Raw genomic sequence first — 27,610 nt, forward strand, 5'->3', positions numbered from 1 at the left:
AATGAGACCATGAAGAGTGACATCACATTTCTTTACTCAATGTGTTACTCCGGTTCATCCATTCATTCAACAAGTATTTACAGTGACTACTACATCCTCCACCATCCTAAATTCAGGAGATTCGGCAGTAAATGAAACAGTCTCTTGACTTCATGGAGTTTCTACTACTATTTACAGGATAGACAAGCAAAAATGTATCCTACACTGATCACAAACTGGCAATTATGCGTCTTTGAGTACCAAAAAATTTGAAAAAGAATTAATGTAATGAGTATAAGGATGACAAGGTACTCATAGAATTTAGAAATTAGATTACCCTCTGTTGGTACCTAGTAAGAACCAACAGAAGTGAGATTAAATGAAATTATTTTTCCAAAGTGGGTAGAGGATGGGGAATCAAAGCTGGGTCAAAAGATCTTTGTAAACGAACATTGACTGCAGCATTATTTATAGCACAGAAAATTTGGAAACAATCTAAATATTCAACAGTCAGGGAAAGCTTAACTAAATATGTTCCATAAATAATGACGAATGCAGCTATTATAAATGATGTGTTTGAGAGACACTTATGACATGGGAAAGTGCTTATAATAGTAAGTGGAAAAGCTGGATAGAAAACTAGATATAATATCAACTATATGAAACAAATCTGCCAAGAAAAAATCTAGAAAGAAATATGTTAAAATAGCAAACTTTATTCTAGATTGTGGATTAATCTAGATTTAGGGTTTTTTTTTTTTTAAGATTTTATTTATTTATTCACGAGAGACAGAGAGAGAGAGGCAGAGGGAGAAGCAGGCTCCATGCAGGGAGCCCGACGTGGGACTCGATCCCGGGACCCCAGGATCACACCCTGGGCTGAAGGCAGCGCTAAATCGCTGAGCCACCAAGGCTGCCCTAGATTTAGTTTTTAACAGCATTCTCATCCTACGCATCCTATAGTAACTTGTTAGAAATGCAAAATCTCACACTCCCATCCCAGAACTACTGGTTCAGAAATCCTGGTCTGGGGGCTTAGCAATCTGTGTTTTAACAAGCCCTCCAGGTGATTCTGATGCTCACTGATGTTTGAATACTATTCTAGATGAGATGATAAGTGTTTATGTTCTTCCTTATATAAATTTCTACTTCTCTATATGAGGCACAAAGCCTAAGGACATTGGCTTTGGAGTCAGACTTGAATGGAGCCCTTGCTTCACCACTTGGCTAGTAACCTTTGTCACACTACTTAGCTATCTTTTAACACTTCAAATATTTTACTCCACTTGGCTTACATGGTTTCTGACAAAGTCCAGGTAGGGTGTTTGTTTTCCTCTGGCTTCTTTCAAGATTTTCTTGTCGTCTTTGGTTTTCTGCAGTTTGACTATGATATGCCCAGGCATATTTACCCTGCTTGGTGTTCTTTTTATTTCCTCAATCTGCTTTGGTGTCTCAGGACGTCTGGGGAAAAACTTGGCCAGTACTACTACAAATATTTCTTCTACTCTATTTTCATTTTTTTTCCTTCTAGTATTCCAATTATGTGTGTTCTACACCTTTCAAAATTGTCTCACAGATCTTGGATGCTGTTTACTTCATTCTTTTTTCTCTTTGCATTTCAGTTTGGGAAGTTTCTATTGAAATCATCAAGTTCTATCATTCTTTCCTCAGACATGCTGAGTCTACTGATGGACTCACCAAAGGTTTCTTCCGTTCTGTGGCATTCATTGGATTTCTAACATTTCCTTTTGATTCTTTCTTAGGAGTTTCCATGTCTCTGCTTACACTACCCATTTGTTCTTGCATGTTGCCTACTTTTTCCATTAGAGCCCTCAAAATATTAATCATAGCTCTTTTAAATTCTCAGTCTGGATAATTCCAAAATAAGTATCACAGATCGGAGTTTAGTTCTGATGCTTGCTTTACCTTCAGATGGTGTTTTTGCTTTTTGCATGCCTTCTAATTTTTTGTTGCAAGTCAGATGTGACACATCAAGTAATAGAAACTAAGATAGTCAAGAGGCTTCATACCAATTTGGCTAAGAATAGGGCTGTGTTTAATGTTTGCTGAAGCTGTAGGTGCCAGATTCCTCTAAGGACTCCTCCTTAAATAGTGTACCACACATGTTTCAGCTGTAATCCACTATTACTGTAGTATAGCTCTGTGATGTGGTGGTAAAGTGTTAAGTGAAGTATGCTACCTCATAATTAAACTTTAGTCTTTTACTGGGCCTGTCTCTGGGCTATAAACTTCACAAAGTGTTTTTTAGCTCCTCCCTGCCCCCTTGGATGAGACAGGAATGGAGGTGGGGGTGAGAGGGGGAGTGGAGTTGGTTAAATGTAGACTGGGAGGACTTGAGGCTCTAATAAAGAGTCGTTTCCCCCTTGAGATTAGGTCTTTGTCATGAGGAATGTTCCGAGGAGATTTCAAAATGTTTACCTTCCCCCTCCCCCTGCTAGAGAAACATGGGCACTTTCCTGGCTCTTTACCAGACGACCTGGTAGATTTCCTGGAAGCCAAACCCAAGAAAGTGTGAGGCATCTTCTAGGACTACAGGCTCCCACTTTTCTACTACTCTCACTTATGGTACTACACGCAGCCTTCAACAATATTTGCCAAAATTACCAAGTGTTTCTTCCAGTTTATAGTCATAGAAGTGATGACTTTGATGACTTCCAAAGTCTTACCTGTTGAAGCTGAAACTGAGCCCTTGTTTCTTCATTTGTAGAAAGGATATTAATAGAGATAGCTATCACACAGGTTTGTTGGAAGGATTCAATGACCTAATTCATGTAAAAACATTTTGTCCAGTGACCACTTCAGAGTAAGTGCTCATTAGACTGGGAACTCTTTGAAGTTCAGAAAAATTAAGAGACACGTCCAAGTAAAATCTGAAAAAAAGCAGGATCCAAATCCAAACCCAGGTTTTAGAGTCCAAATTTATTAATGCATATAAAAAAGAAATTATTTTATTACAATCTTAATGCCTATAAAATCCATACTAGAGGTTTACAAAGCACTGTCAGGTAGAGGACGTAGTAAACACGTTTTCCCAAATGGGTAAAAATAATTTATAATCAGCATAGAGATTTTAAAATATAAAAATAGCTTTTATATTTAGAATATAAAGTATTTAGAATATTTAAGATTTTAAATCTTTTGTAGAAATGACAGTAAAACAGTGAGACTTTTCAGTTCAACGTCAGACTCCTGATTTTATTTCACATTGTCATCTGGTAGTGGGATCAAGCCCGCCTTGGCTCTGTGCTCACTGCAGAATCTGCTTGTCCCTCTCCCTCCTCCTCTATCCCCTTCCCCCTCTCACCCCCACTCACTCTTGCTCTATCTAAAATAAATATATATATTTTTTTAAATATAAATAAAATGAGACTTTTAGAAATGAACGTTCCTGAAAATCTAACCAGCCTGATATCATCTCCTGTGTTCTATAATCTTTACCCACATAATTTTACGTATTGTTTTAAAAGGCTACAGAGTTCAATAGGTCAATATGTAACAACTTACTTTGCACCCCTCATTTGTCGGACAAGTAGGTTTTATCCATATTTTCAAATTTATAAATAACTTTTAAGTAATCATTTTTTACTTCTCACTTTTATTTTTTTTCTGGATATATTTCTAAGGATAAATACCCAGGAGTATATTAAAGAATCATAGTATGTGGGTATCATTTTTCTTTAACATAAATTTCCAAATTGCCTTCCCAAAAAAAGTACCAATTTTGTTTTCCTTTTTGAATATACTCACATTTCCATTTGATGTTTTAAATTGTGATAAAACAGACATAAAAAATTAACCATCTTAACCACCATACAGTTCAAAAGTGTTAGGACATTCACATTGTTGTACAACCCATCTTTAGAATACTTTTCATCTTGCAAAAACTTAGCCTCTATTCCCAACTTCCATTTCCCCCTTCCCCTGGGCAGCAACAACTCTACTCTCTGTTCCTATGAATCTGACTACTCTAGGTACCTCACATAAGTAGAATTACATAGTTCTTGTCTTTCTGGGACTGGCTGAATTCACTTAACATAGTATCTTCAAGGGACGCCTGGGTGGCTCCATGGTTGAGCATCTGCCTTTGGCTCAGGACATGATCCTGAGATCCGAGATCAAATCCCACATTGGGCTCCCTGTGAGAGCCTGTTCCTCCCTCTGCCTAGGTCTGCCTCTCTGTCTCTCATGAATAAATACATAAAATCTTAAAAAAATAATAATCTTAAAAAAAAATAGTATCTTCAAGACTTGAGACTTGGCCTTATGGTAGCATTGTCAGAATTCCTTTCCTTTTTTTTTTTTTTTTTTTTTTTTTTTTAAAGAGAAGCAGGCTCCGTGCAGGGAGCCCGATGTGGGACTTGATCCTGGGTCTCCAAGATCACGCCCTGGGCTGAAGGCGGTGCTAAACCGTTGAACCACCCAGGCTGCCCTCCTTTCCTTTTAAAAAATGATTAATATTGCAGTATATGGTTATACTGCATTTTGTTTAACCATTCATCCATTGATGGACACTTGAGTGCTTCTACCTTTTGGCTGTTGTGATTACACTGCTGTGAACATGGGTGTACAAATAGTTGTTCAGGTTCCTGCTTTCAATTATTTGGGAGTATAAACCCAGATGTAGCATTGCTGGATCATGTAGGAATTCAATATTGGAATTTCTGAGGAGCTACCATACTATTTTCCATGGAAGCTGTTCCATTTTCCATGCCCATCAACAGCACACGAGGGTTCCAATCTCTCCACACCTCGCCAATGCTTATTTTTTTATCATCACCATCCTAATGGGTGTAAACTGCTATCTCATTGTCCACCTGACTTTTTAAAGTATGAATTTTCTTGACAGATTTTTATAGATAAATACAAAGTTTTCTTCTTCAGCTAGTCTCTACCTAGATTGTAATCTGTCTAAAACAAGGAGAAAACTATTAAAAGGTCCCCAAAATAGTCATAAATGCATCATGTGTCACTGACAATTGCTAAGACTTCGATTTTTTCTTAACTCCTAGATTCCATGCCACACATAAACTAACAGCTACTTATTTCCTAGAATGTGCCAAGCACTTTTCTTCCTATTTATTCAGCATTTCTTTACTGCCAGGCATCATGGTAGGTGCTGGGGATATAAAGATGGGGAAGATGACACCATCTCCATTATAACATTATAAATAGGTATAATTATTCCCATTTTACATTTGAGGAACTGGAAGCTCCTAAGGCCTAGCATCTTGGCTAAGATCAGACAGAGCTTGGGGAAATTGAGGTCTTACTCTATTTTTTTACTATTCCATATTATACCCCATACTATCAACAGTTCCCTTTTTAAAAAGTAATATCCACCTGCAGGTGTTTTTTTTTTTTTTTTTAATTTAAATTCAATTTGCCAACATGTAGTATTATACCCACTGCGGTTTGTTTTTCACTTTGGATTTTCAAATGTTGGGTTTTGAGAGGAACGGCACAATACAAGGAAATAAAAACCTGTAAAGCATCTACCATTTAGGACTTGATAGTTGAAGTGGAGGCACTTTACCAAGCAATGCAAAGAAGTGAACAATATTTTAGTACAAAAATAGTAAATCCTAAAGCAAGCTTTAAGTATCTGAGGCTTACTGAAAAAACTGACATACCTTCCAAAGCTCCTTGGCTTGCCAAAAGTTAGAGGATTTTATTCCTAAGCAGTCTGTTTCCTAGACATGATTCTAATTACAAACAGAAGTTCCTTGCAGTCCTATATAAAATTCTCGACGAGCTAGAAACAATAAGATTTAAAGATTCAAAGAATCAACAATTGCATTGATTCTCTATTTACACAAAACAAAAGAGAAGGAAAAGAAAAAAAAATATTCTGGCTGAGAAAACTTGAGAGATATAATAGAACTTTAAAACAATTTTTGCAATCCTATTTCAAATATTCTTTCAGTGAAACAAAATTGTTTTTTTTTAAATTAACTTCATTTTAAAATTTAAATTCCTTTGTTAGCTAATGTAACTATATACATTTTTTTAATCTAGGAAAAAAGTTAATTATGTTAAAGCACAAAAATGCTCCAAAGGAACAGAACTTCAATGTATATAATCTTATAGAAAAATGTTATAATAAAATAGAACATTATAGCCTGTCATAGTTATTATTTATTACCAACGGGGTGCCTGGGTGGCTCAGTCAGTTAAGCGTCTGCCTTCAGCTCAGGTTGTGACCTCAGGGATCCTGGGACTGGGCTCCCTACTCAGGGGGGAGCCTGCTTCTCCTCTCCCTCTGCACCTCTCCCTGCTTGCATGTGTACATGCATGCTCTAATGAATAAATAAAATCTTTAAAAAAAATTTTTTTTGTTACCAAGGTTTGCATCAGTACTTTTATCAAGATTAATCCCTAAATGTTTTTTTTTTAATTTTTATTTATTTATGACAGTCACACACAGAGAGAGAGAGAGAGGGGCAGAGACATAGGCAGAGGGAGAAGCAGGCCCCATGCACCGGGAGCCTGATGGAGGATTCGATCCCGGGTCTCCAGGATCGCGCCCTGGGCTAAAGGCAGGCGCTAACCTGCTGCGCCACCCAGGGATCCCTAATCCCTAAATGTTTGAGCTAGATAGGATATAAATCCAGAAGCTTAATCTTCCTTTACAATTAAAAAAAAAACTCAAGATTAAAGATGAACTATTTAAAATATATGTATGTTTCTACAAAGAAAATTTTTGTATTTTTTTTTTAAAGACAGGCCAGTGAATACTTTGGCTCTCAAAAAATGCTTCTTGAGGGACACCTGGGTGGCTCAGGGATTGAGTATCTGCCTTCAACTCAGGGCGTGATCCCAGTCCAGGGATTGAGTCCCACATCCGGCTCCCTGCAAGGGGCCTGCTTCTCCCTCTGCCTAGGTCTCTGCCTCTCTGTGTCTCTCATAAATAAATAAAATCTTAAAAAAAAGAAAAAAAAAAGCTTGTTAAGGGACACCTGGGTGGCTCAATTAAGCGACTGACCCCAGTATTGGCCGAGGTCATGATCTCATGAGTCATGAGATCAAGCCTGGTGTGGGGAATCTGCTTGGATTTCTCTGACACTCCTCCTTCTCTTCGTTTCTCTCTCTAATAAACAAATCATTTTTAAAAAGATGTTTGGGAGCACCTGGGTGGCTCAGTGGTTGAGTGTCTGCCTTTGGCTCAGGTCATAATCCCGGAGTCCTGGGATGGAGTCCCACGTGGGCTTCCTGTGGGGAACCTGCTTCTCCCTCTGCCTATATTTCTGCCTCTCTCTCTCTGTCCCCCATGAACAAGTAAATAAAATCTTTAAAAAATAAAGAAAAAAGATGTTTGTTGATCCAGAGTAATAGAAACTCACTGCTTACCTATAAGGATAAGAAAGAAAGAAAGAAAGAAAGAAGAAAGAAAGAAAGAAAGAAAGAAAGAAAGAAAGAAAGAAAGAAAGAAAGAAAGAAAGAAAGAAGGAAAGAAAGAAAGAGAGGCAAAACCATAAGAGACTCTTAACTCTAGGAAACAAACTGAGGGTTGCTGGAGGGGAGGGAGGTGGGAGGGTGGGGTAACTGGGTTTTGTGCATTAAGGAGGGCACCTGATGGAATGAGTACTAGGTGTTAAAAACAATTGATGAATCACTAAACTCTACCCCTGAAACTAACAATACGCTATATGTTAACCAAATTGAATTTAAAGAAAAAAATTTTTAGGGCAGTCCGGGTGGCTCAGCAGTTTAGCGCCTCTTTCAGCCCAGGGCCTGATCCTGGAGACCCCGGATCGAGTCCCACGTTGGGCTCCCTGCATGGACCCTGCTTCTCCCTCTGCCTGTGTCTCTGCTTCTTTCTGTTTCTCATGAATAAATAAATAAAATCTTTAAAAAAAAATTTTTTTAAAGAAAGAAAATGGTCCCCTTCCTTTTGAGGTTTACAGGGTACTGGGTATATCCTCCAAAACTATGCTCTTTTGTTGTGTGATTTCATGCTCATCAAGTACTTTTTGAAATATAAATTCACCCTCCCCAAGAGCTTAATAGTCGTAAAACAAAATACATTGCTGAGGTCAACTTTCTTGTTAAAGTAGCAACATATCCCTATTGAATTAATAATTAACATGAGTGAACCCCCAAAGCCTTGATCAATTCTGATCAATCGGTTAGGTGTAATTTCTCAACCTTCAGAGCTGAGAATCAAATATAAGAATGCAGTTACGTCCATAAAAGATGATTCTGCCAAATGAGTTGCTAATTTACCCTCAGGCAATAGGGCTTTATTTCATCATGTCCTACCAACTGCAACTATAATCAACTCCTAAAACTCTTAATAAATAAAATATACCATCCAACAGTGCTTCTCAAACTTTAATATGCATCTGGATCACCTACAAATCTGTTAAAATGCAGACTGATTCAGCAGGTCAGGGGCAAGGACTCCCGTTCTTCATTTCTGATAAGCTCCCCAGGAAGCTCAGATGACTGTGCACAGACCAGGAGGGATGGTAACACACCTGGAAACACCCCTGGCACACGGCTGCTCCGCCTAGCCAGCTGTTCTGTCTCCTTCAAGGATGTCTTACCTCCTTTACTGATCTCGCCTTTCTTGAAAGATAGATTTTTCACCTTTGCATCCTTCAAAATTCTCACCTAATCAGAACACCTTCCATAAAAGCATTAAATGTAAACCAATGGAATGAGTGACATCCAGCTTTTGTCATTACTTCTTCTACAGTTATGAATAGAACTGTTTCTTCCTCTGAATTTATTCTAACTAAAAAAATATTTTTGAAAACTAAAAAATCAGAGAAGCCCAGTCTATTTATGAAAGAAAAAAATTATATTTGCAACACGATCCAGTGCATTTTTGCATGCTGACCGAATCAATCTTAAAAAAAGGCATATCCAGGGCAGCCCGGGTGGCTCAGCGGTTTAGCGCCGCCTTCAGCCCAGGGCCTGATCCTGGAGACCGGGGATCGAGTCCCACATCGGGTCCCTGCATGGAGCCTGCTTCTCCCTCTGCCTGTGTCTCTGCCTCTCTCTCTACCTCTCTGTGTCTCTCATGAATAAATAAATAAAACCTTTGAAAAAAAAAAACTGTATATCCATAATTAACAAGTTAATTCCTCTGTTAAGGATTTTTCCTTTTTTTTTTTTTTTTTGTAAATAATGAAAACAACTAAATCATTTGGTTTTTCTTTTTTGTTTTTAATTTTTATTTATTTATGATAGTCACAGAGAGAGAGAGGGGGGCAGAGACACAGGCAGAGGGAGAAGCAGGCTCCGTGCACCGGGAGCCCGACGTGGGATTCGATCCCGGGTCTCCAGGATCACGCTCTGGGCCAAACGCAGGCGCTAAGCCGCTGCGCCACCCAGGGATCCCTCATTTGGTTTTTCTAGGGAAGTCTTTTTGTTTGTTTTTTTCCTAGAGAAGTTTTAAAATGAGGTTTCAAGAGCCGCCTGACTAGTTCTGTCCAAAGAGCATGTGACTCCTGATGTCCCGTGGAAGACTCTCAGCCCCACACTGGGTGAGGAGAAAACTTAGAAAACGAAAAACAAATAATAAATAAAAAAAACAAAAAGCTTCAGAATCAGTCTTTTTTCAATTAAAAAAAAAAGTAACCCCTTCCTTCGGTTGTACCCTCTCGTTTTAAAGCAGCACAATAAACTAAGCTGCCTCAGTAAAGGCCGCGTCTACAACACAGCCCTGGCGCCACAGACTACCAGCCCCGCCAGGCCCCTCATCCAGGGCCGACCTCGGGCTCGGGCCCCGCTGCTTCTCCGCGGGCTTCCTGCGGTCGCGGCCCCGCCGGGCCTGAGCACACCGTCGCCGCAGGCGGAGCCGAGGGACACGTGACGCGGCCTTTGCCGCACTCCCCAAAGGCCGGGAGGTTCGCCTCCGCCGTCGGCGGGTGCGCGCGCAGCCTGCTGAGGCGGGGCCCGGGGCTGGGGGGCGGGGGGCGCGGGGCACGTGGGCGGCCAGGGCTCCCCGGCGGCCCCCGAAGGCCGAGTGCCCGCAGCCCGCGCCGCCGCCTCGGGCTGCCTCCGGCGCTCCTCACGCGGCCGCGAGCGCGTGCTCCGGGGGCCGGCGGCGCGGAGGGGGCGCCCGCGAGCGCCAGGCCGCCCCGGCCCCCTGCGTCCCCACACGTCGTCCGCACCCAGCAGGCAAAATGGAGGCGACGGGCGCGTGCCCGGCGGGCGGGGCTTCGGCACCGGCCCAGGGGCGGCCGGACGCGGGCGGCCGGAGCCGGCCCTCACCCCTGTCGCCCTGAGTGCCCGCAGCCCGGCAGCCGCCTCCGTGGCGCCTGCGGCCCCGGGGAAGGCGAGGCTGTGGAGGCGGGGGGCCGGGGGCCGCGAACAAGGACGCCATTATCGGCCTCGCCCGCCGGAGCCGCGGCTGGGAGCTGCCGGGAGGGGCGGGCGGGGGAGGCGCGGGGGACGGGGCGGGGCCGGGCCCAGGCGTCGGCTGGGAGGCTGCGGGCGCCCGGGCTGGCGGCCCCCTGCCCCCGGGCCCGCTCGTCCCTCTCCCCGCGGGGCCGGCGCCGCTGCAGGCCCCCCGCCCCCAGCCCGGAGCGTCCCCGTGCGGGCCCGGGTCGCGGCGGGCGGCTCCTACCTGGGCCTTCCCTTTCTTTATCGTCCGCCATCTTGTTGCGGGGCCGTCGCCCGGGAGATGCCCGGCGTCACCCTGGGTCGCCGCGTCCTTGCCGCCTCCGGCCCCCGCGCGAGTCCTGGCCTTGGGCGGCGGCGGCGGCGGCTCGGACCCCAAAGGCTGAAGACCCCCGGGGGGGGGGGCGAGCGCGCGCCCCCGTCCCCTCGCCCCTCCCCAGCGCGCCCCCGCGCCTTCCCCCTGTGCCCTCCCCTCCCGGAGCTCGGGCCTCGGGGGCCTGGGGTCGGAGAGCCGCGGGCCCCCCTGCCTGAGCCCCGGCTCCGCCCGCGGGGACCAGGTGGCGCCGCTCGGGCTTTTCTCCGCGGACTGGGGAACGCAGCGGGAGAGCCGGGCTCGGGCGCGCAGCGGGGGCACCTGTGCGGCCCCCCGGGGCGGCCGCGGCGCACACGGGCGTCGCCAGGGCTGCAGTCGCGGACACGAGTGGCGGGGTTGCCATGGCAGCGGAGCGTGCCGCCCGGCCCCGACCCCGACCGCGACCGCGACCGCGACCCCGGCGACCCGGCCCGGAGGTCGGACGTGACCGCCCCGCGGGGTTGCGACGCGGAGAAGTTGTGCCTCCGCGTGTCGGAAATTTTGCTGTCGTCGCACGATGTTAGACTTTTGTCTCGGTGTCGGGATGAGCTCGTTCTATTTCCTCTTTGAAATGATTTCTGAGTCGGTTCAAACGAATATAAGATTTTGAAGCTAATCTTGGATGATTTTTTTTTTAAGTGCATTCGCGTCCTGGTTTAAATAGCCTTGTGTGAAAATGTGTGAACCTGTTCCCTGTAGACGCCGAAGCCTTCAAAGTACAAGGTACTCGTGTGTGATGATTTCCTTAACCTGCCTGTTAAGCATACTCTTCTTTATTAAGTGACTTTTTCCTGTAGGAGAGACTCATTTGGTGCTTTGACCAGCATGCTCTTTGAAATTGATGAGAAACTATCGAATCATCACAAAATGGCTTCTGTGGGAAGATAGGTCCTTACGTAAAAGGAATACGGTTGTTTGCAGTAAATGCTGGACACCCCAAATAGGGGAAAGTCCTCATTAGCATTCACATAATTCAAATTTCATGGTCCTTGTAGTCTAGTAGTTTGTTTCCCAAGACTGCCTCTTTGCATAGGGATAGTGAAGGGCTTTGAAATAAACGCAGGAAAACCTCAACCTTGGACTCTGGTTGACTTCTCACTCGCTCTTCTCCTAGGCCGTTTGCAGTTTCCTTTTTCTGGAATGCCTCCCCTCCCCCCTCGCCGGCCCCAGCTTCACCCTCCCTCGGACGCGCGGCGGCTCCCTCCTGGTGCTCAGTGACCTCTTTGAAGGTCACGCACTCCTTGAGGCTCCTCCGTGGTCCAGAACTCCTAGAGCCTCTTCCATTGATTGGCCGTGACTTTGTAACATTTGCTTGTACTGTAAGCTCTTGAGGACAGGAGACACTTTAATGGTCCGTAAGATCCCAAGAGCCTGCAATTTTTTCAATTCTTGCATCTGAAATAATATATATTTTTAAAATTAAGACTGGAGTTAGTCTTTTCAACGTCTTATTAAGAATTGATCATTTAGATTATTCTGAATACCTACAGCAGATTTAAGACAACACTGTTCCTCTACATTGGGGTGAGTAAAAGAGCAGTGTATATTAATTAACCCCTCCCCTCCAGTGGGGTTTGAAGACAGAAGCCTGAGCATATGAATCTTTAATGTACCCATAGTACCTCGCCTAATTTGGGACACACACTACGAGATTAACATATACTTTTCAATTGGCTAATTAGGTGAATACACATAAAAGTATATCACTATTCTGGAAAACTCCACAGAGTGGGGGGAAAAAGTGGTTTTACAAATGACAACGTAGAGGCCCACGCTGCCAGTGAGTGATTATCTGCATTATGCTGCTTGACTTTCCACTTTTCTTTGGTTGTAGAAAACTGACTTCTGATTATGTTACACTTTTAATTCTTTTAAAATATTAGCTTGCTTTGGACAACAAACTACAACCATTTTTCTGCCCTTAGAATATAGTTTGTTTCTCAACTATGACTTTGAGTAACTTTGTAATACTGAATGCCACCCAAGCAGTCTTTCACTTAAGATTCTCAGAGTGATTTTTCATGAGTTTTTCTGAAATTCCAAACTGGAAAATTATTTTTGGTCTCACTCAGAAATTATACAATCATAGGGCTAAATCAAACTAATGGATTCTGAAAGAGCAAGGACATAGTTTTAGACAATGACATGCATGATTACTTATTCAGTGGGGCCAGATGGATATGTACAGGTTATGTCCTTTTGTGTGTTTGAATTTATAGTGAGTTAAATCTGTTCACACAGGCACTGGTCCCATGCTGGTGAGGAACACAGAAGATGTTTCTTCTGAATATGATTAAGCTACCCTAAGATGTGGCTGAAATAGAAAGGATAAGTGGTATAAGGCAAAATCATAGTGAAAAAATCTTCAAACCACATCTCCTCTCCTATTCTGGGGATAATGGAAATCTCCTTGGGCTAGGAATAATTTAAAAAACAAAAACTGGGTTTTCCATGGGCATTGCCAGAGACTGACATGATCCTAGGCAGGTCATTTATTTCATCTCTTTGAAACTCTGTTAACTCAGGCACCTGGATGGCTCAGTTGGTTAAGAACCTGACTCTTGGTGTGGGCTCATGTCTTGATCTCAGGGTCCTTGGGATTGAGCCTGACATGGAGTTCCTTGCTCAGCGTGAGTGAGAGTCCCTGCTCTCTCTCTTTTTCTCTCTCTCTACAATAAGTAAAATCCGGATCCCTGGGTGGCGCAGCGGTTTGGCGCCTGCCTTTGGCCCAGGGCACAATCCTGGAGACCCGGGATCGAATCCCACATCGGGCTCCTGGTGCATGGAGCCTGCTTCTCCCTCTGCCTGTCTCTGCCTCCTTCTCTCTCTCTCTCTCTCTCTCTCTCTGACTATCATAAGTAAATAAAAAAAAATAAAATAAATAAAATCCCTTAAAAAATAAAACTCCATTTACTCATGGGGCACTGGGTGGCTCAGTCGGTTAAGTGCCTGCCTTCAGCTCAGGTCATGATCCCAGGGTCCTGGGCTCCCTGCTCAGGGGGAAGTCTGCTTCTCACTCTCCCTCTGCCCACACTCCTGCGCTCTCTCAAAGAAAAAAATCTTTAAAAAACCAAAAACCCCATTAACTGAGAAAAATAGGAATGGTAATGTCCAAACTCCCTATCTTGGGGTTTTCATGAGACCCGATAGGCTTTCAAAGTTTAAGACCTTGCAAGGAAATCCACTTTGAGATAAACCCATTTCCACATAGGAAGGAGCACTTGAAGGTCAAACTCCCAACTTTCCTGAGATTCAGCTTCCACTGGGCGAGTTTGCTTCTACAGTGCTTCAGTTACACAACAGGAGGTGGGCTGATTCTAGGCCTCACACACCCTGCACTACCAGAATCTGCTCCTTGCAGGACATACGTAGTCTACATGATGGAACTTAGCATCTTCATGTGTGCCCCTTCCTGGTTTCCACCTTGCCATTTTTAACCTTCCCAAGTAGAAGTGGCTTTAAATATATCTAGGTTCATTGAACTCTAGGCCCAGGAAATGACAGGAAGGCAGTTACTTCTCTGTTTGCCTAATTCTGTTTTTCTAAAGAAGGTTACAGCCCTTCCCTACATGCTTAATAAGAATGTCCAGGCCTGGGGCACCTGGCTAGTTCAGTTGGTAGAGCACTCAACCCTTGATCTCAGAGTGATGAGTTTGAGCTCCACGTTGGCTGTAGAGACAACTTAAAATACAATCAAAAAAAATGTCCAGCCCTTCAGATACTACCCCTACCTGTAGATGAGTAGCCTTACCCTGGGATCTCACAAAGAAAACCGTATCAGAATACAGCAGAATAACAGTTTGGTTTACTACAGTTATAGCAATAAAAATAACTCTTCTAAATACTTTGCATACATTATCTCTTAAGCCTTATGAGGCTGGTAGTGGGATCCCTGTTTTATGGATGAAAAATCTACATCTTGGGGCACCTGGGTGTCAGTAGTTGAGCATCTGCCTTTGGCTCAGGCCATGATCCTGGGGTCCTGGGATGGAGTCCTGCATGGAGCTCCCTGCAGGGAGCCTGCTTCTCCCTCTGCCTATGTCTCTGCCTTCTATGTCTTTCCTGAGTAAATAAGTGAAATCCTAAAAAAAAAAAAAAAAATGTACATCTTCACATCAATGACTTACTTAAGATCTCTGAACAAGAGAGCTGGGTAGGAATCTAGTTCTGATTCCATAGTCCCTGTGCTATACTGCTTCTTAATAAATATATTATTGTCATATCCTGTTTAGTAACCTGAATATTTAGAGAAGGGCAAAAATCCTGGGCAGAAATAGTCACCTTCCTCCTCCCACTTTTTTTTTCCTTACTGCTTCAAAACATCAACCAAAGCAACTGGCAGAGACTATTAGGGACTCTGAGGGAACCAGATAACAGATTTCACATTGTCCTTGTCTGGACAAAGATTTAAAGTCCTAGCTTTCAGATGGCAGATGAGGACATATGCCCTCTCTGCTATGACCCAGTCAGTGGTGTGCTCATCATCTTCTCTTCCCTCCCCACCTTCCTGCAGACTGAGATGTCAGGCCTCTGGAAGAGGGAGAATTGTGTAAAATTCTTGGCCCCAGAAAAGAGCATGTTCAGAGCCAGAGCTGCTCTGGGCTTTTTAGGGAGATCCAGACAGGAAGCTGGGACTGCAGCACTTGTTGGGCAGTTTGAAAGTAAATGTTACATGAAACCACAACTCTTAGAGCATTTAGAAAAATCACACTCCTGGCCCTATTTTTCTCAAAAGGCACATGTTTCTTTCTGTTTCACTTCAAAACACACATTGACATGGCAAGTCACTGCTTAATTCATTACCGAAACATTTCCTGTCCTGAGTAGCACTTTTCAGGGACTCTCAGGGCTGAGCAACTTTTGGTGAGTCTCTGTTCTTTCTCTGCTGAAGATAAGACCTGAGAGTTAAACAGTGATGGAAGCTGACCCAGAGATTCAGTAAATGTTTATGATTGCTCATATAACCTCTTCCTCCTCCCCCAAGGGTGAAAATAGAGAAAAAAGTGTAGAATGATGCTGGTAATTGACTTGGGAATGATTTTTTTAGTTCCAGCTCCAAAAATAAATCTTTGAAAAGTGAATTTCATTTATGTTAACATTTTTTTAAAGGTTTTATTTATTCATGAGAGACACAGAAAGAGAGGCAGAGACATAGGCAGAGGGAAAAGCAGGCTCCCCATAGGGAGCCTGATGTGGGACTCGATTCCAAGACCCAGGGATCATGACCTGAGCCAAAGGCAGACGCTCAACCACTGAGCCACCCAGGCACCCCTCATTTATGTTAACATTTACATAAGGAGATAATGCTGGATAGACGAATCAAGCCAATAGAAGATAAACTGACCCAAGATTGAACCACAGTGCACTGCCCCTTTGCTCTTTGACTTTGGACATGTTCTTTCTCCTCTGGAACCTGTTCCCCACCTGAGTTTATGTGGAGGCTAGAGGAACATATGGAGATGGTTGACCAGTTGGAACGTGAAGCCACCTCTACTGCTCCGTTGACTTCTGGCCTGATTTCATGTCTTTGGACTATGGCTGAGTGACTCTTCCATGGCTCTGGGGCCAGTAGTGATACTATTTGGTGCACTTTATTATATTCTAAGAACTTCTCCAAGCAGTTTATATGGACTGTCCTGCTCGATCATCACAATATCCCTGTAAGAAGGCTCATGGTAAGATTCCCATACTGAAGATGAAGAAACCAAGAGTGAAGATCCCCAAGTAGGTCTCCCATTGTTGTGCCCCAAAGGCTCTCCTGATATTCTGACTCAGGATCGATCTCTGGATTTTTCATTTCCTCCCTCTGCAAGGTCCCAGGGCCTGCTCTCTCCCTCTTGAAGGAGGCGTTGTCCACCATGGGGTGAGGAAAGGTCCTGGGAAGGGGATCTAGGGATCTCCAGCACCATCATCCTTGCTACCCTTAAATACGATCATGTAATTTTTTTTTTTTAATTTTAAGGGTTTTACAGCCACCTTATGAGGAAAGAGGATAATAAAATTAACATATGGGAATATTATACACATCCTAGAATCCTAGCAATTTTTTAGAAACATGGTTCCTATGATTCAAAGAGTTATTGACTCTTTGAGATGGTAAGAGGGTATCCTTGGGGCACCTGGGTGGCTCAGTTAAGAGTGCCTTCGGCTCAGGTTATGATCTCAGGGTCCTGGGATTGAGCCCCGCGTTGGGCTCCCTGCTCAGTGGATACCCTGTTTTTCCCTTTCCCTCTGCTGCTCCTCCTGCTTGTGCTCGCGCTCGCGCTCTCTCTCTCTGTCAAATGAAATAAAACCTTAAAAAAAAAAAAAAGGTGTGGCTAGCCCATGCAGCTCTTTGCCTTCACCCTACTGTTTCAATGCTACCACTACCATAATTAATTTTCCTTCCCAGAGTTTGTACAAATTAACAGTCCACATGGCTTTTACAGGACAACAGAAAAATAGCCTAATGGATAAATAAATAGTTCTAGATATATGTATATACATATTTTTTAATTGCTGAATATATTACTATTATTTTGTACTATAGAGAATTTCAATTCCACTTGCAACCTTAGCATTGACAAGAAATTGGTTCCATGCTGTGTCTCACCCTGACTTCATAGGCCTAACCTATGATTATGGCCCCTTACTAAAATGCCTGCAAATAACACTCAGTTGAGACTCAGCAATTTTGTGAATTGAAAGCTAACTCCTTGCTACAGTTTCACCTTACCTAATAAGTCCCCTAGAACAGGGATCTACAACCCCATCATCAACAATATCACTAAGCAAAACAATACAAACCTACAGAGATGAAAAATCTCAGGTTTTGCTGGGTTTTTCTTTATGGTCTTTTGTTTTCAGGTCAGCTGTCCTTTCAAGAAGGTAAGGAAAGTGTGAGGTTGAGAGTGAATGGTGGCAGCTGGAGAGAGGCTAGAAGGGAAGTTATTTTGGGGAAGGCTTGAGTGGGAAGGGAATAAGGCAAAATCCATCACACACGGAGAGAGGGAGCAGGTGCAGGGCAGCCAGGGGAGGGCTACCTAGGAGAGGGTTGACTGTTTCTGTATTCCCTCTTTCTCCAGTCCTACAGGAGGAAGATTTACTCGCTATAGAAAACATGAAGTGCCTACTATGTGCAGGACAATCTGTGAAGCACAATGTGAATTTTACAAATGTGGTAGCTCATAGTTGCTCACTATTTGCTGATATTCCTTTGGAGCTAGTGGTGTTAAGCTAGCAGTTTTTTGTTTGGGTTTGGGTTTGTTTTTTAAAGATTTTATTTTAGCACAAGTAAGGGCAGAGGGAGAAGGAGAAGCAGACTTCCGGCTGAGTGGGGATCCCAAAATGGGGCTCGATCCCAGACCTAAGACCATGACCTAAGCTGAAGGCAGATGCTTGACCAAATGAGCCACCCAGATGCCCCATGGTTTGGAGTTTTGGGGGTTTTTTTGGTCCCAAATTTACTAAGTTTTCAACCTACAAAACTGAAATATTCATCCACCACAGCTACCTTCTCCTTCAAATGATGTATAGTGCATGCTATAACCATACCATGGCCATAGTAGTTTGTATCTATAATGTGTGATCAATTCTCAGTTATCCAGAACACCATAGAAGGATGTCATTAGGGGAAGGGGAAGGAGAAAGGATGTCATTGGATTAGACTAATGGTGTCCTTCTCCAGGAGATAAAAGTAAGTTAAACCTCCATGTGAAGAGCAGGAGATTGTGAATTTAATTTTTAAAATCTATTCACTAGATTGTTTTATTTCAGTGCCTTGAATGGGTCTTCAGGCCTTTGAATTCATTGACCTTTAACGGAGTAGAATATTAACTAGAAACTTAATACTAATTATAGCTCATAGGAGAGAGGGCTGTGTATTGTATTTGTTCTAATTGTACAACAATGAAAAAAAAAGCAAAACCAAGAATATAATGAATACTTTTGAAATTAATGCCCACAAACACAAAACCATCTCTGAATCTTAAATAACTATGCCTGTACAGAATAAAGGCTTATGTATATCTCTTTTTAATGCCCTTCATCTCAACATGTGAGTGCCAAAGACTGTGGCCTTGTCTTTATATTATTTTTTTTTAAATGATCACTTTAGGGACACCTGGGTGGTTCAGTCAGTCGGGCATCTGCCTTTGGTTCAGGGCGTCTGCCTTTGGCTTGAAGCCCCACTCAGTCTCCCTGCTCCACAGGGAATCTGCTTCTCCCTCTCCCCCTACCCCTCCCTCTGCTTGTGCTCTCTCTCTTTCTTTGTCAAATAAATAAAATCTTTTTTAAAAATGATCACTTTAACAATGAACAGCATAATGAGAGAGCCTAAATTTTGTTTTTCTTTTTCTCTGATGTTATTTAGGAATATCTACTGCTGGCATTGCTGTGGAATATTTATCAGACCTCTCTGCCTCCATGTCTTTAAAACGGGTATAATGTCTTTACCACTTGATTATACGTAGGTTTTGAAATCCTAGGATTATAATTATGATCTTTCTCATGAAGTAGCACTTACCTAGTAACAACACAAGTTTGAGGATCAAATTTGTGAAATATGATCAGGATATTGAGAGTTAAAGACAAATTTCAGGGGATCCCTGGGTGGCGCAGCGGTTTGGCGCCTGCCTTTGGCCCAGGGCGCGATCCTGGAGACCCGGGATCGAATCCCACGTCGGGCTCCTGGTGCGTAGAGCCTGCTTCTCCCTCTGCCTATGTCTCTGCCTCTCTCTCTCTCTCTCTCTCTGTGACTATCATAAATAAATTAATTAATTAATTTTAAAAAAAAGACAAATTTCATATCCAGTCCAGGGTCTATACACCTGTATGCCATCCAAGACTCTTGTCTGTCCAGCTTGCACTATCCTGGCAATTAATGCTTCTTCATGGTCCATAGCAAATAAAGTGGACAGAGGTGCCTGTGTGGCTCAGTGGTTAAGCATCTGACTTCAGGTCATTATCTCAGGGTCCTGACACCAAGTCAGGCTCCCCACTCAGTGGGGAGTCTGTTTGTCCTTCTCTCTTTACCCCTCCCGCTACTTGTGCTCTGTCTTGCTCTCAAATAAATAAATAAAATCTTTAAAAAAAAAAAAAAAAAGGATTAGAGGATCCCTGGGTGGCTCAGCAGTTTCGCACCTGCCTTTGGCCCAGGGCGCAATCCTGGAGTGCCGGAATCGAGTCCCACCTCAGGTTCCCGGCATGGAGCCTGCTTCTCCCTCTGCCTGTGTCTCTGCCTTTCTCTCTCTCTCTCTCTCTGTCTATCATAAATAAATTTTAAAAAATAAATCTTTAAATAAAAATAAAAAATAGGATTAAGGGCAGCCCAAGTGGCTCAGCAGTTTAGTGCTGCCTTCAGCCCAGGGTATGATCCTGGAGACCTGGGATCGAGTCCCACGTCGGGTTCCCTGCACGGAGCCTGCTTCTCCTTCTGCCTGTGTGTCTGCCTCTCTCTCTCTCTCTCTCTCTCATGAATAAATAAAATCTTTTAAAAAGTAAGCTGGTGGGATCCCTGGGTGGCACAGCGGTTTGGCTCCTGCCTTTAGCCCAGGGCACGATCCTGGAGAACCGGGATTGAATCCCATGTCGGGCTCCCGGTGCATGGAGCCTGCTTCTCCCTCTGCCTGTGTCTCTGCCTCTCTCTCTCTCTCTCTCTGTGTGACTATCATAAATAATAAATAAAAATAAATTTAAAAAAAAAGCTGATGACTTTGGCCAAATCTCTCGACCTCTGTGGAACTCTGTGTTGGATTAGAAAAACCAAAATAGGCCTTTCAAATTCAAAATTTCATTAGTTTATGAATCCCCTATTACCAAAATGAGTGGTAGACTGTGTCAGATGGCTCATATTTTTAAAAAATGTACATAGTTGGGTTTTCTAAATATGTACTTAAAAATCTAGTACCTCCACCCAGGATATTACAAGTATTGCTTAAAATGAAACTAAATTTTAAAAATTATTCAATTTATGTCAAGTTAAAGAAAATACTATCAGATTGTACAAGTAACATGGATATGACAAAAGCCTTAAGTGAAGAATAACTGAATAAAGTTTGGGAACACTGGATTAATCAATGAACTAATCCATTCAAGAAAACTGTCAAACTTGACCTTGACCCTGAGCTGTTCTTTTTTTTTTTTTACTATTTTTTTTTAATTTTTATTTATTTTTGATAGTCACACACACACACAGAGAGAGAGAGAGGCAGAGACACAGGCAGAGGGAGAAGCAGGCTCCATGCACCGGGAGCCTGATGTGGGATTCGATCCCAGGTCTCCAGGATCGTGCCCTGCGCCAAAGGCAGGCGCCAAACCGCTGTGCCACCCAGGGATCCCTGAGCTGTTCTTTTTAATCTATATTCTCTAGATAATTTGGCTCACTTCATGAACAGGTACCTCAGAACTGATGAGGGGGGGGGATCCCTGGGTGGCGCAGCGGTTTGGCGCCTGCCTTTGGCCCAGGGCGCGATCCTGGAGACCCGGGATCGAATCCCACGTCGGGCTCCCGGTGCAAGGAGCCTGTTTCTCCCTCTGCCTGTGTCTCTGCCTCTCTCTCTCTCTCTCTGTGACTATCATAAATAAAAATAAATAAATAAATAAATAAAAAGAACTGATGAGGGGGAGGGGGAACAGTACAGTAAGAAAGGTACATCAGAGAAATGCCCAGGAGTGAGGGACCAGACAGCAGAGTGTTACATCTAATTCTGAAACACCTTCAGTATTTCTGGAAATTTTCCTGAAATAGTCTACAGGGCCAATTTGTGAGTAGAGGGAAGGAGTGATTCAGCCCATCATAGAGTTTTTCAGGCCATAAACATTCCCCACATGGCAGGGCAGGTAACAAGAGGTATTAATGGTGAAGCCACCGTGGTCCTGTCAGCAGGCAGGTGTCCCTGGCACCCACCCAATCCGCATTCCCCAGAGGAGAGGAGATGCTCGCCTCTCATTTTTACATGAAGTTTTCAAGTACCCAAAGCCTGTGGCTCTGCCTTTAATCCTCAGGTGGAGCATCTCAGTCCCCAAGGAGTGATGCATCTTACTCGTCTTCATTACCCTGAACCTTTGCCCCATGCCTGAAACATGCTCACAGGACCCGACATGTGGGTAGATCATGAATGAGGCTTAATCCACCCCTTCTAAAGGCATACTTAAGACAGCAGTTATCTGCAGTGTTGTCACCTGTCCTGTGCCTCTGTGTCAAGAGGTGAAGAGGCTGGGGCATGTCTCGGATCTCCGCCAGGAGATCTGTCAGAAAGCCGACAGGGGGCGCCTTGCTCAACAACTGTTTCCGCAGTGTGCAAAGCTTGCCATTGAAGATGCATCTGGATTCCACACAATGTCCTGTATTCCAAGTTTCCCTTTATAATCTTCTCTTCAAGGGGCACCTGGGTGGCTCAGTCAGCGAGGTGTCTGCCTTTGGCTCAGGTCATGATCTCAGGGTCCTGGGATCGAGTCCCATGTCGGGCTCCCTACTCAGTGGGGAGCCTGTTTCTCCCTCTCCTGCTGGGCTTGGCTCTCTGTGGCTATCTCTGTCTATCTCTCAAATAAATAAATAAAATCTTTAAAACAAAATGAAACAAAACAAAATGAAATAGGAATCCTATGTGCTAGGCCCAAAACTACATATAGAACTTTTAACTCTTGCACCAGCGCTATCAGGTTTATACTATGATTATTCCCTCTTGACATTCTAAGAAACTGTGGCCTGGAGAAATGAAATTTCTTCTGCAAAGACCCAAAGTCAAAATTTGTATTGACCAAAGCGAGTTATGTACCCAAGTAGTCCAACCCCCAAATCCACACTATTAGCCACTCTCCCTTGTTTTGTCCCTAGTAATCCTATTTTGTTTCATTTTTTACAAATAAACCTCTCTCAAATTTTTTTTAAGAAAAGGGTTATTCCTCCTTAATTGATAAATCAATATAATGGTGGGCAGCCCAGGTGGCTCAGCGGTTTAGCGCCGCCTTCAGCCCAGGGTGTGATCCTGGGGACCTGGGATCAAGTCCCACATTGGGCTCCCTGCATGGAGCCTGCTTCTCCCTCTGCCTGTGTCTCTGCCTTTCTCTGTGTGTGTGTGTCTCTCATGAATAAATAAATAAAATCTTTTTTAAAAAATCAATATAATGGTGAGTCCTTCTGTAACGTTTTTTTAATCCTTTGCATGGTACCCCAAGAATTCATTTCCCAAATGTATCTTTACATCTGTATTTTTATGGAAAGTTTTGCTTGATGTGATATTCTATTTCAAGTTATGATACACACCCATCTGTCCTCTTCTGGCTGTTCATGGAATAAGATTATGCGAGTTAGGGACACACGTCTCATGGCTTCTTCCCTAAATAATCATACATGCAGCTGGGACACTCTAACAACTGCAAGAAAGCAAATTGTGTGCTCGAAACAACATTTTTAAAGTAGGGGATTGAAGGAGAGAGCTGAAGCTGTGACCTTCCCCTGAAAGCCATTGGTGGTTCTGGGGAAGGAGTCCTTGGCACAGCAATTGGAGTTTTTATCTGGCATACCAGCTCCCAGGGTTTCAAATGACAGTGACAGAGTATGAACCAACTTTCTAAGTCTGCAACTGTAAATTTGCTGGACGCAGAGGGAATAGTTCTGAATGTGGCTTCTGTGCCCCATCCTTTCTATTTACCTACCAGCCTACCCGTGTATGCACCTGCACCCTACCCCCCAGACATTTCAAACATGAACTATTTTCTATCCTCTACTTAAATATCTTAAGGAAATGCATATTGTTGTAGCGTATCTAGTATGCATTAATAAGTACCATAGCCTCAAAAGTAATGGGTTTGTAAATGATGCCATTGCAGATAAATGAAGACTATGTCATCTTCGTTGATTTATTTGCGTATGTATATATACGCATGTGTGCGCGAGTATGTATTTTCTGCTGAAAAGAAGGGATAGACGGAATCTGAAATGGAGGTGGATAATTGCATATAAATGTATAATCAGTTTATGCCTGATCTTCCTTTTCTGTTGCAACCGCTGTCGCTGCTTTCTGTGACTTGGTATTAGATTGAATTTCTGCTCCTGCTATGTTTAGAATCTATTTTTGACTTGGCCAACTGATTTACTATGGAGCCATGTGAGTGTTGCTATTTTTAAATATATAATAGTTGTCCCTAGAAGCCATTTAAAGCCCCGCAGAAAACCATTGTATGCCTGCCCCCACTGTACGCTACATGTTCCAGGATGTAAGAGAATGACTTAAAAAAATTTTTTTTACCAAGTTCCTGCCGTATGAGAGGCAACAGGCTGTGTGCTTTCAAATGTTTTCTGATGTAATACTCAAAAAAAATCCTGTGTTGCTAGAGATTTCTCACCTTACCAAGCACATTGTAATTCTACATGTAATTGTAAAGCTGTGTCCTGAGTGGAATGAGCGTCAGTATTAATACCAGTCGGTCCTGAGTTCAAATCCTATCTTTGTCACTTGTTAGCTCTGTGGACTTAAGCAAATTACCCAGCCTGAGTCTCAGTTCTTTCACTTGCAAGATGGGAAAACAGCAAAGTAGCCGTGAAGAAATACTGGGCTGGTGTAATATTATCAGGCACTTCTACAGTGTCTGGCACAAAACAGCAGCAACATAAAAGATGGGAATTGCTACTTCTTATTATTCTGAGTTGCTTCTTGTCCTAGAAGAGAAAAGGTCAAAGAGTTTGGAAGACACATCAGTTAAATGCTCACTCTGCTGCTCCTGGAGCTCTTTGGGCAGTCTCAGTCGGAGTGGCTGAGAGGCCTGCAATCACCACATTCAGCATTTGAACACTCGCCAAACCTTTCAGTTGGGGCCTTTTGCCCCTGGGAGTCCTCAGACATCTGCTGGAACCTAGCAAGTGAGTCCTGGTAATTGTTTAACAGAATATTAGCTTTGAGCGGGTGTGTCTTGGCCTGCTTGGTCTCAACACAGCTTAGAAAGAAGCAGCAAAGTACACATACAACTATCAGGGAAACCCTGGCCTCCTGTGTCTACACCCGATTAGGTCTGGGTTAAAACCACTTGGTGACGATTCCAGAATCCCTGTCATGTCCTCTGGGAGACGGAATGCTCTCTGGGTCCAGGGCCTGTGGAGCTTTCCTAAGTGGTCTGGGTCACACCCATGACTTTGAGTTTTCCCTGAATGCCGGCAAAGATAACAGCCTTGGTTTGCCTACTCCAGTTCCAAGGACATCTCATGAATGGTCTTCTCTACTGTCTGCTGTTGGGCTGACCTGTTCAGAGACGTTGACACAGTTCCTCTAGGTTGGGGTAGGAGTTAGGAGACCTGGGCTGCTGAGGTTGGGGAGGAAAGGGGCAAAAGGTCTTACATTTTGAGTACCTACCAATGTGCCAGGAACTTCAGAAATAATATCATTGCAGCAGGTAAATTAAGGGAAAGATTTTCCTCCCACTGTGTTTGCTTAGAGTTAAATCTCTTGTAGTTCAAATGCAGACTCTTTTGGGCGCCTGGCAGGCTCAGTGGAACATGTGACTCTTGATCTCAGGATGGTGAGTTCAAGCCCTACCTTGGGTGTAGGGATTACTTAAAAATAAAACCTTCAAAAAAGAAAAGAAAAGCAAACTCCTTTTTATGACTACTTCAAGAGACAAATTATTTTTTTATGGCTATCTGAACAAACTGAAAAGAATTCTATGAGTCCTCTCGCAGTAAATATCCACTGATGCTCAATGTCTACTACCATACAATATATTCAGAAGAAATATTTGTAGATTGTAATTTTGATTGTCTGGTTTCAGTGCTTTGAGGGTCTTAACGGACTTTCTCAAGCAGTTATTAATCGTCAGGTGCTTATCTACTCCTCAAGCGCAAGGATTGGGTTTTCATTTTTCTGGCATTTGCCAAATCACCTAATACAGGGCCCTGTCATAGTATCTGCCTCTCAGCACTAGCTGTGGCAAGGAACATTTTGTGATGCTGGCTCATACCTAAAGACAGAAACATTTTCTAAACAAGTATTTTTGCATGAAATTTCACAAACTAAAAAAAAAAAGAAGAAATTTCACAAACTGAAGGGCTCTCATTTTGTGTTATACAATTCTCTAATCTGGGACACCTGGGTGGCTCAGCAGTTGAGTGTCTGCCTTCAGCTCAGGTCGTGATCCCAGGGTCCTGGGATGGAGTCCGTCATGGGACCTGCTTCTCCCTCTGCCTATGCCTGGGGACCTGCTTCTCCCTCTGCCTATGCCTCCTCTCTCTGTGTGTCTCTAGTGAATAAATAAATAAAATCTTAAAAATAAATAAATAAATAAATAAAATTCTATGATCTAAGTCATCTTTGGAGATGGTGGATTGGTTTTTTTGTATTTTTTTTAAGATTTTATTTTTAAGTAATGTCTACACCCAGAGTGGGGCCTGAACTCAGGACCCTGAGATAAAGGGTCACTGGCTCCACCCACTGAGCCAGCCAGGTGCCCTGGGGATGGTTGATGTTTTTAATGTTTCTCTAATGGGCACAATCTTCTTTGGAAAACTCTTGTTTTATTTGCCTTAAACAGGCAGTCAGGATTCATGTAAATTGTTGATTGTTCATAGAATGCAGTCTTGTTGGCAAAAATCAAATCTGTAACCGCAAAAATGTCTTCTTTGTAAAAGTTATACAGTTGCCCAAAATATTTTGAAAAACTAGATTTTGCTACTTCAACATCTAAATTGAGTTTACTATCCTGTTCATTATATTTGAAAAGTATCTGTGTTTAAAGATTAGATGTTCTCAGTAAAGTTTAATGGGTCAGGCATTTTTTTAGAAAAAATTTATTATTAATTAGAATGGTTGGAAGGCAGTGTTTAGAAGCTTTCAAAAAGTAAATCTATTATAATGTGGTTCATGTAACTGGTTTAATTCATATATATCATTATAAGACTTTAATGGGACTTTTCAGGGAATTTACTTTGGTTTCTTTGTTATCAAAGCTTTGAGATTTTATAAAAAGAAGATTTCAGTGAAAAAGATAGTGTTGTTTAAAATTCTTTTTCCACTCCTTAAAAGGGATTAACTGTTTTTTGTATAAGTAATATATGCATGTGGCACAAAATTTGAAAAGTCTCCCTCCCTGTCTTGCAACTACCTAAAATTCCTCTCTAGATATAGTTACCGAGTTTTGTTTTGTTTTGTTTTTTGTCTACTTTTTAAAAGCCACATGCAAATATTTATATTATTTAATTAATGTCTTGTTACCTTCCTTTTAGGAAACCAGGAAAATGTCATAACATGTAATCCTTCCAAAATTCTATACAAAGTCCTTATTTTACCTGAGAAGCTTAGAGAAAATAAAATTTGCTTACTTTCTCTGAGCCTTGGGAAAATCTTGTGTCGCATAGTAATATGATAATGATAGTGAAATAAACCCTGCCACAGATTATGAGAGAAAGAACCAAATGACTATATTGTATATTTTAACTAAGTAGAAAACCAGTTCATTTGAGCTAAATATCACAATAAAATATTTTTAAATTATTTAATTATCAGTGTTGTGTATACCACTTCATTCTCTGATTTACAAATCCCTGAATCAAAGCTTCCTGTGAGTTTACATAGGATTTGAAAAATCCAATTTCCCCTCACTGGAAATCCATCTCTCCCTGTGATTTTTTTCAGATGCCACATTCAAAAAAGTAGTACTGGACACTTTAAATATGTTATCTGGGGGCACCTGGGTGGCTCAGTCAATTAGGCATCTGCCTTTGGCTCAGGTCATGATCCCAGGGTTCTGGGATTGAGCCCCATATCAGGCATCTGTTTCTCCTTCCTCCTCTGACCCTTCTCCCACTTGGTCTTGCCCTCTCACTAGCTCTCTCTCATAAATAAATAAATAAATAAATAAATAAATAAATAAATAAATAAGTCTAATCCTCATAACAACCTCATGAGGTTGGCTTTGTTGTGCTTTGTGGAAATGGAGAAG

At 42.8% G+C, this 27,610-nt stretch overlaps 1 protein-coding gene across 1 annotated transcript in view; it reads right to left on the bottom strand.

Annotated features, from left to right (window-relative positions):
- EFCAB2 (EF-hand calcium binding domain 2) overlaps positions 1-10,745 on the bottom strand; it is a 120,255-nt gene extending 109,510 nt beyond the window's left edge. The window contains exon 1 of the mRNA XM_041773796.1: positions 10,577-10,745. Coding sequence (XP_041629730.1) covers positions 10,577-10,607 — 31 coding nt within the window. The 5' untranslated portion in view covers positions 10,608-10,745. The remainder of the gene's footprint in view (positions 1-10,576) is intronic.
- Positions 10,746-27,610: the final 16,865 nt, after the last annotated feature.

The sequence above is a fragment of the Vulpes lagopus genome, chromosome 1, assembly GCF_018345385.1.
Source record: "Vulpes lagopus strain Blue_001 chromosome 1, ASM1834538v1, whole genome shotgun sequence".
Taxonomy (NCBI): domain Eukaryota; kingdom Metazoa; phylum Chordata; class Mammalia; order Carnivora; family Canidae; genus Vulpes; species Vulpes lagopus.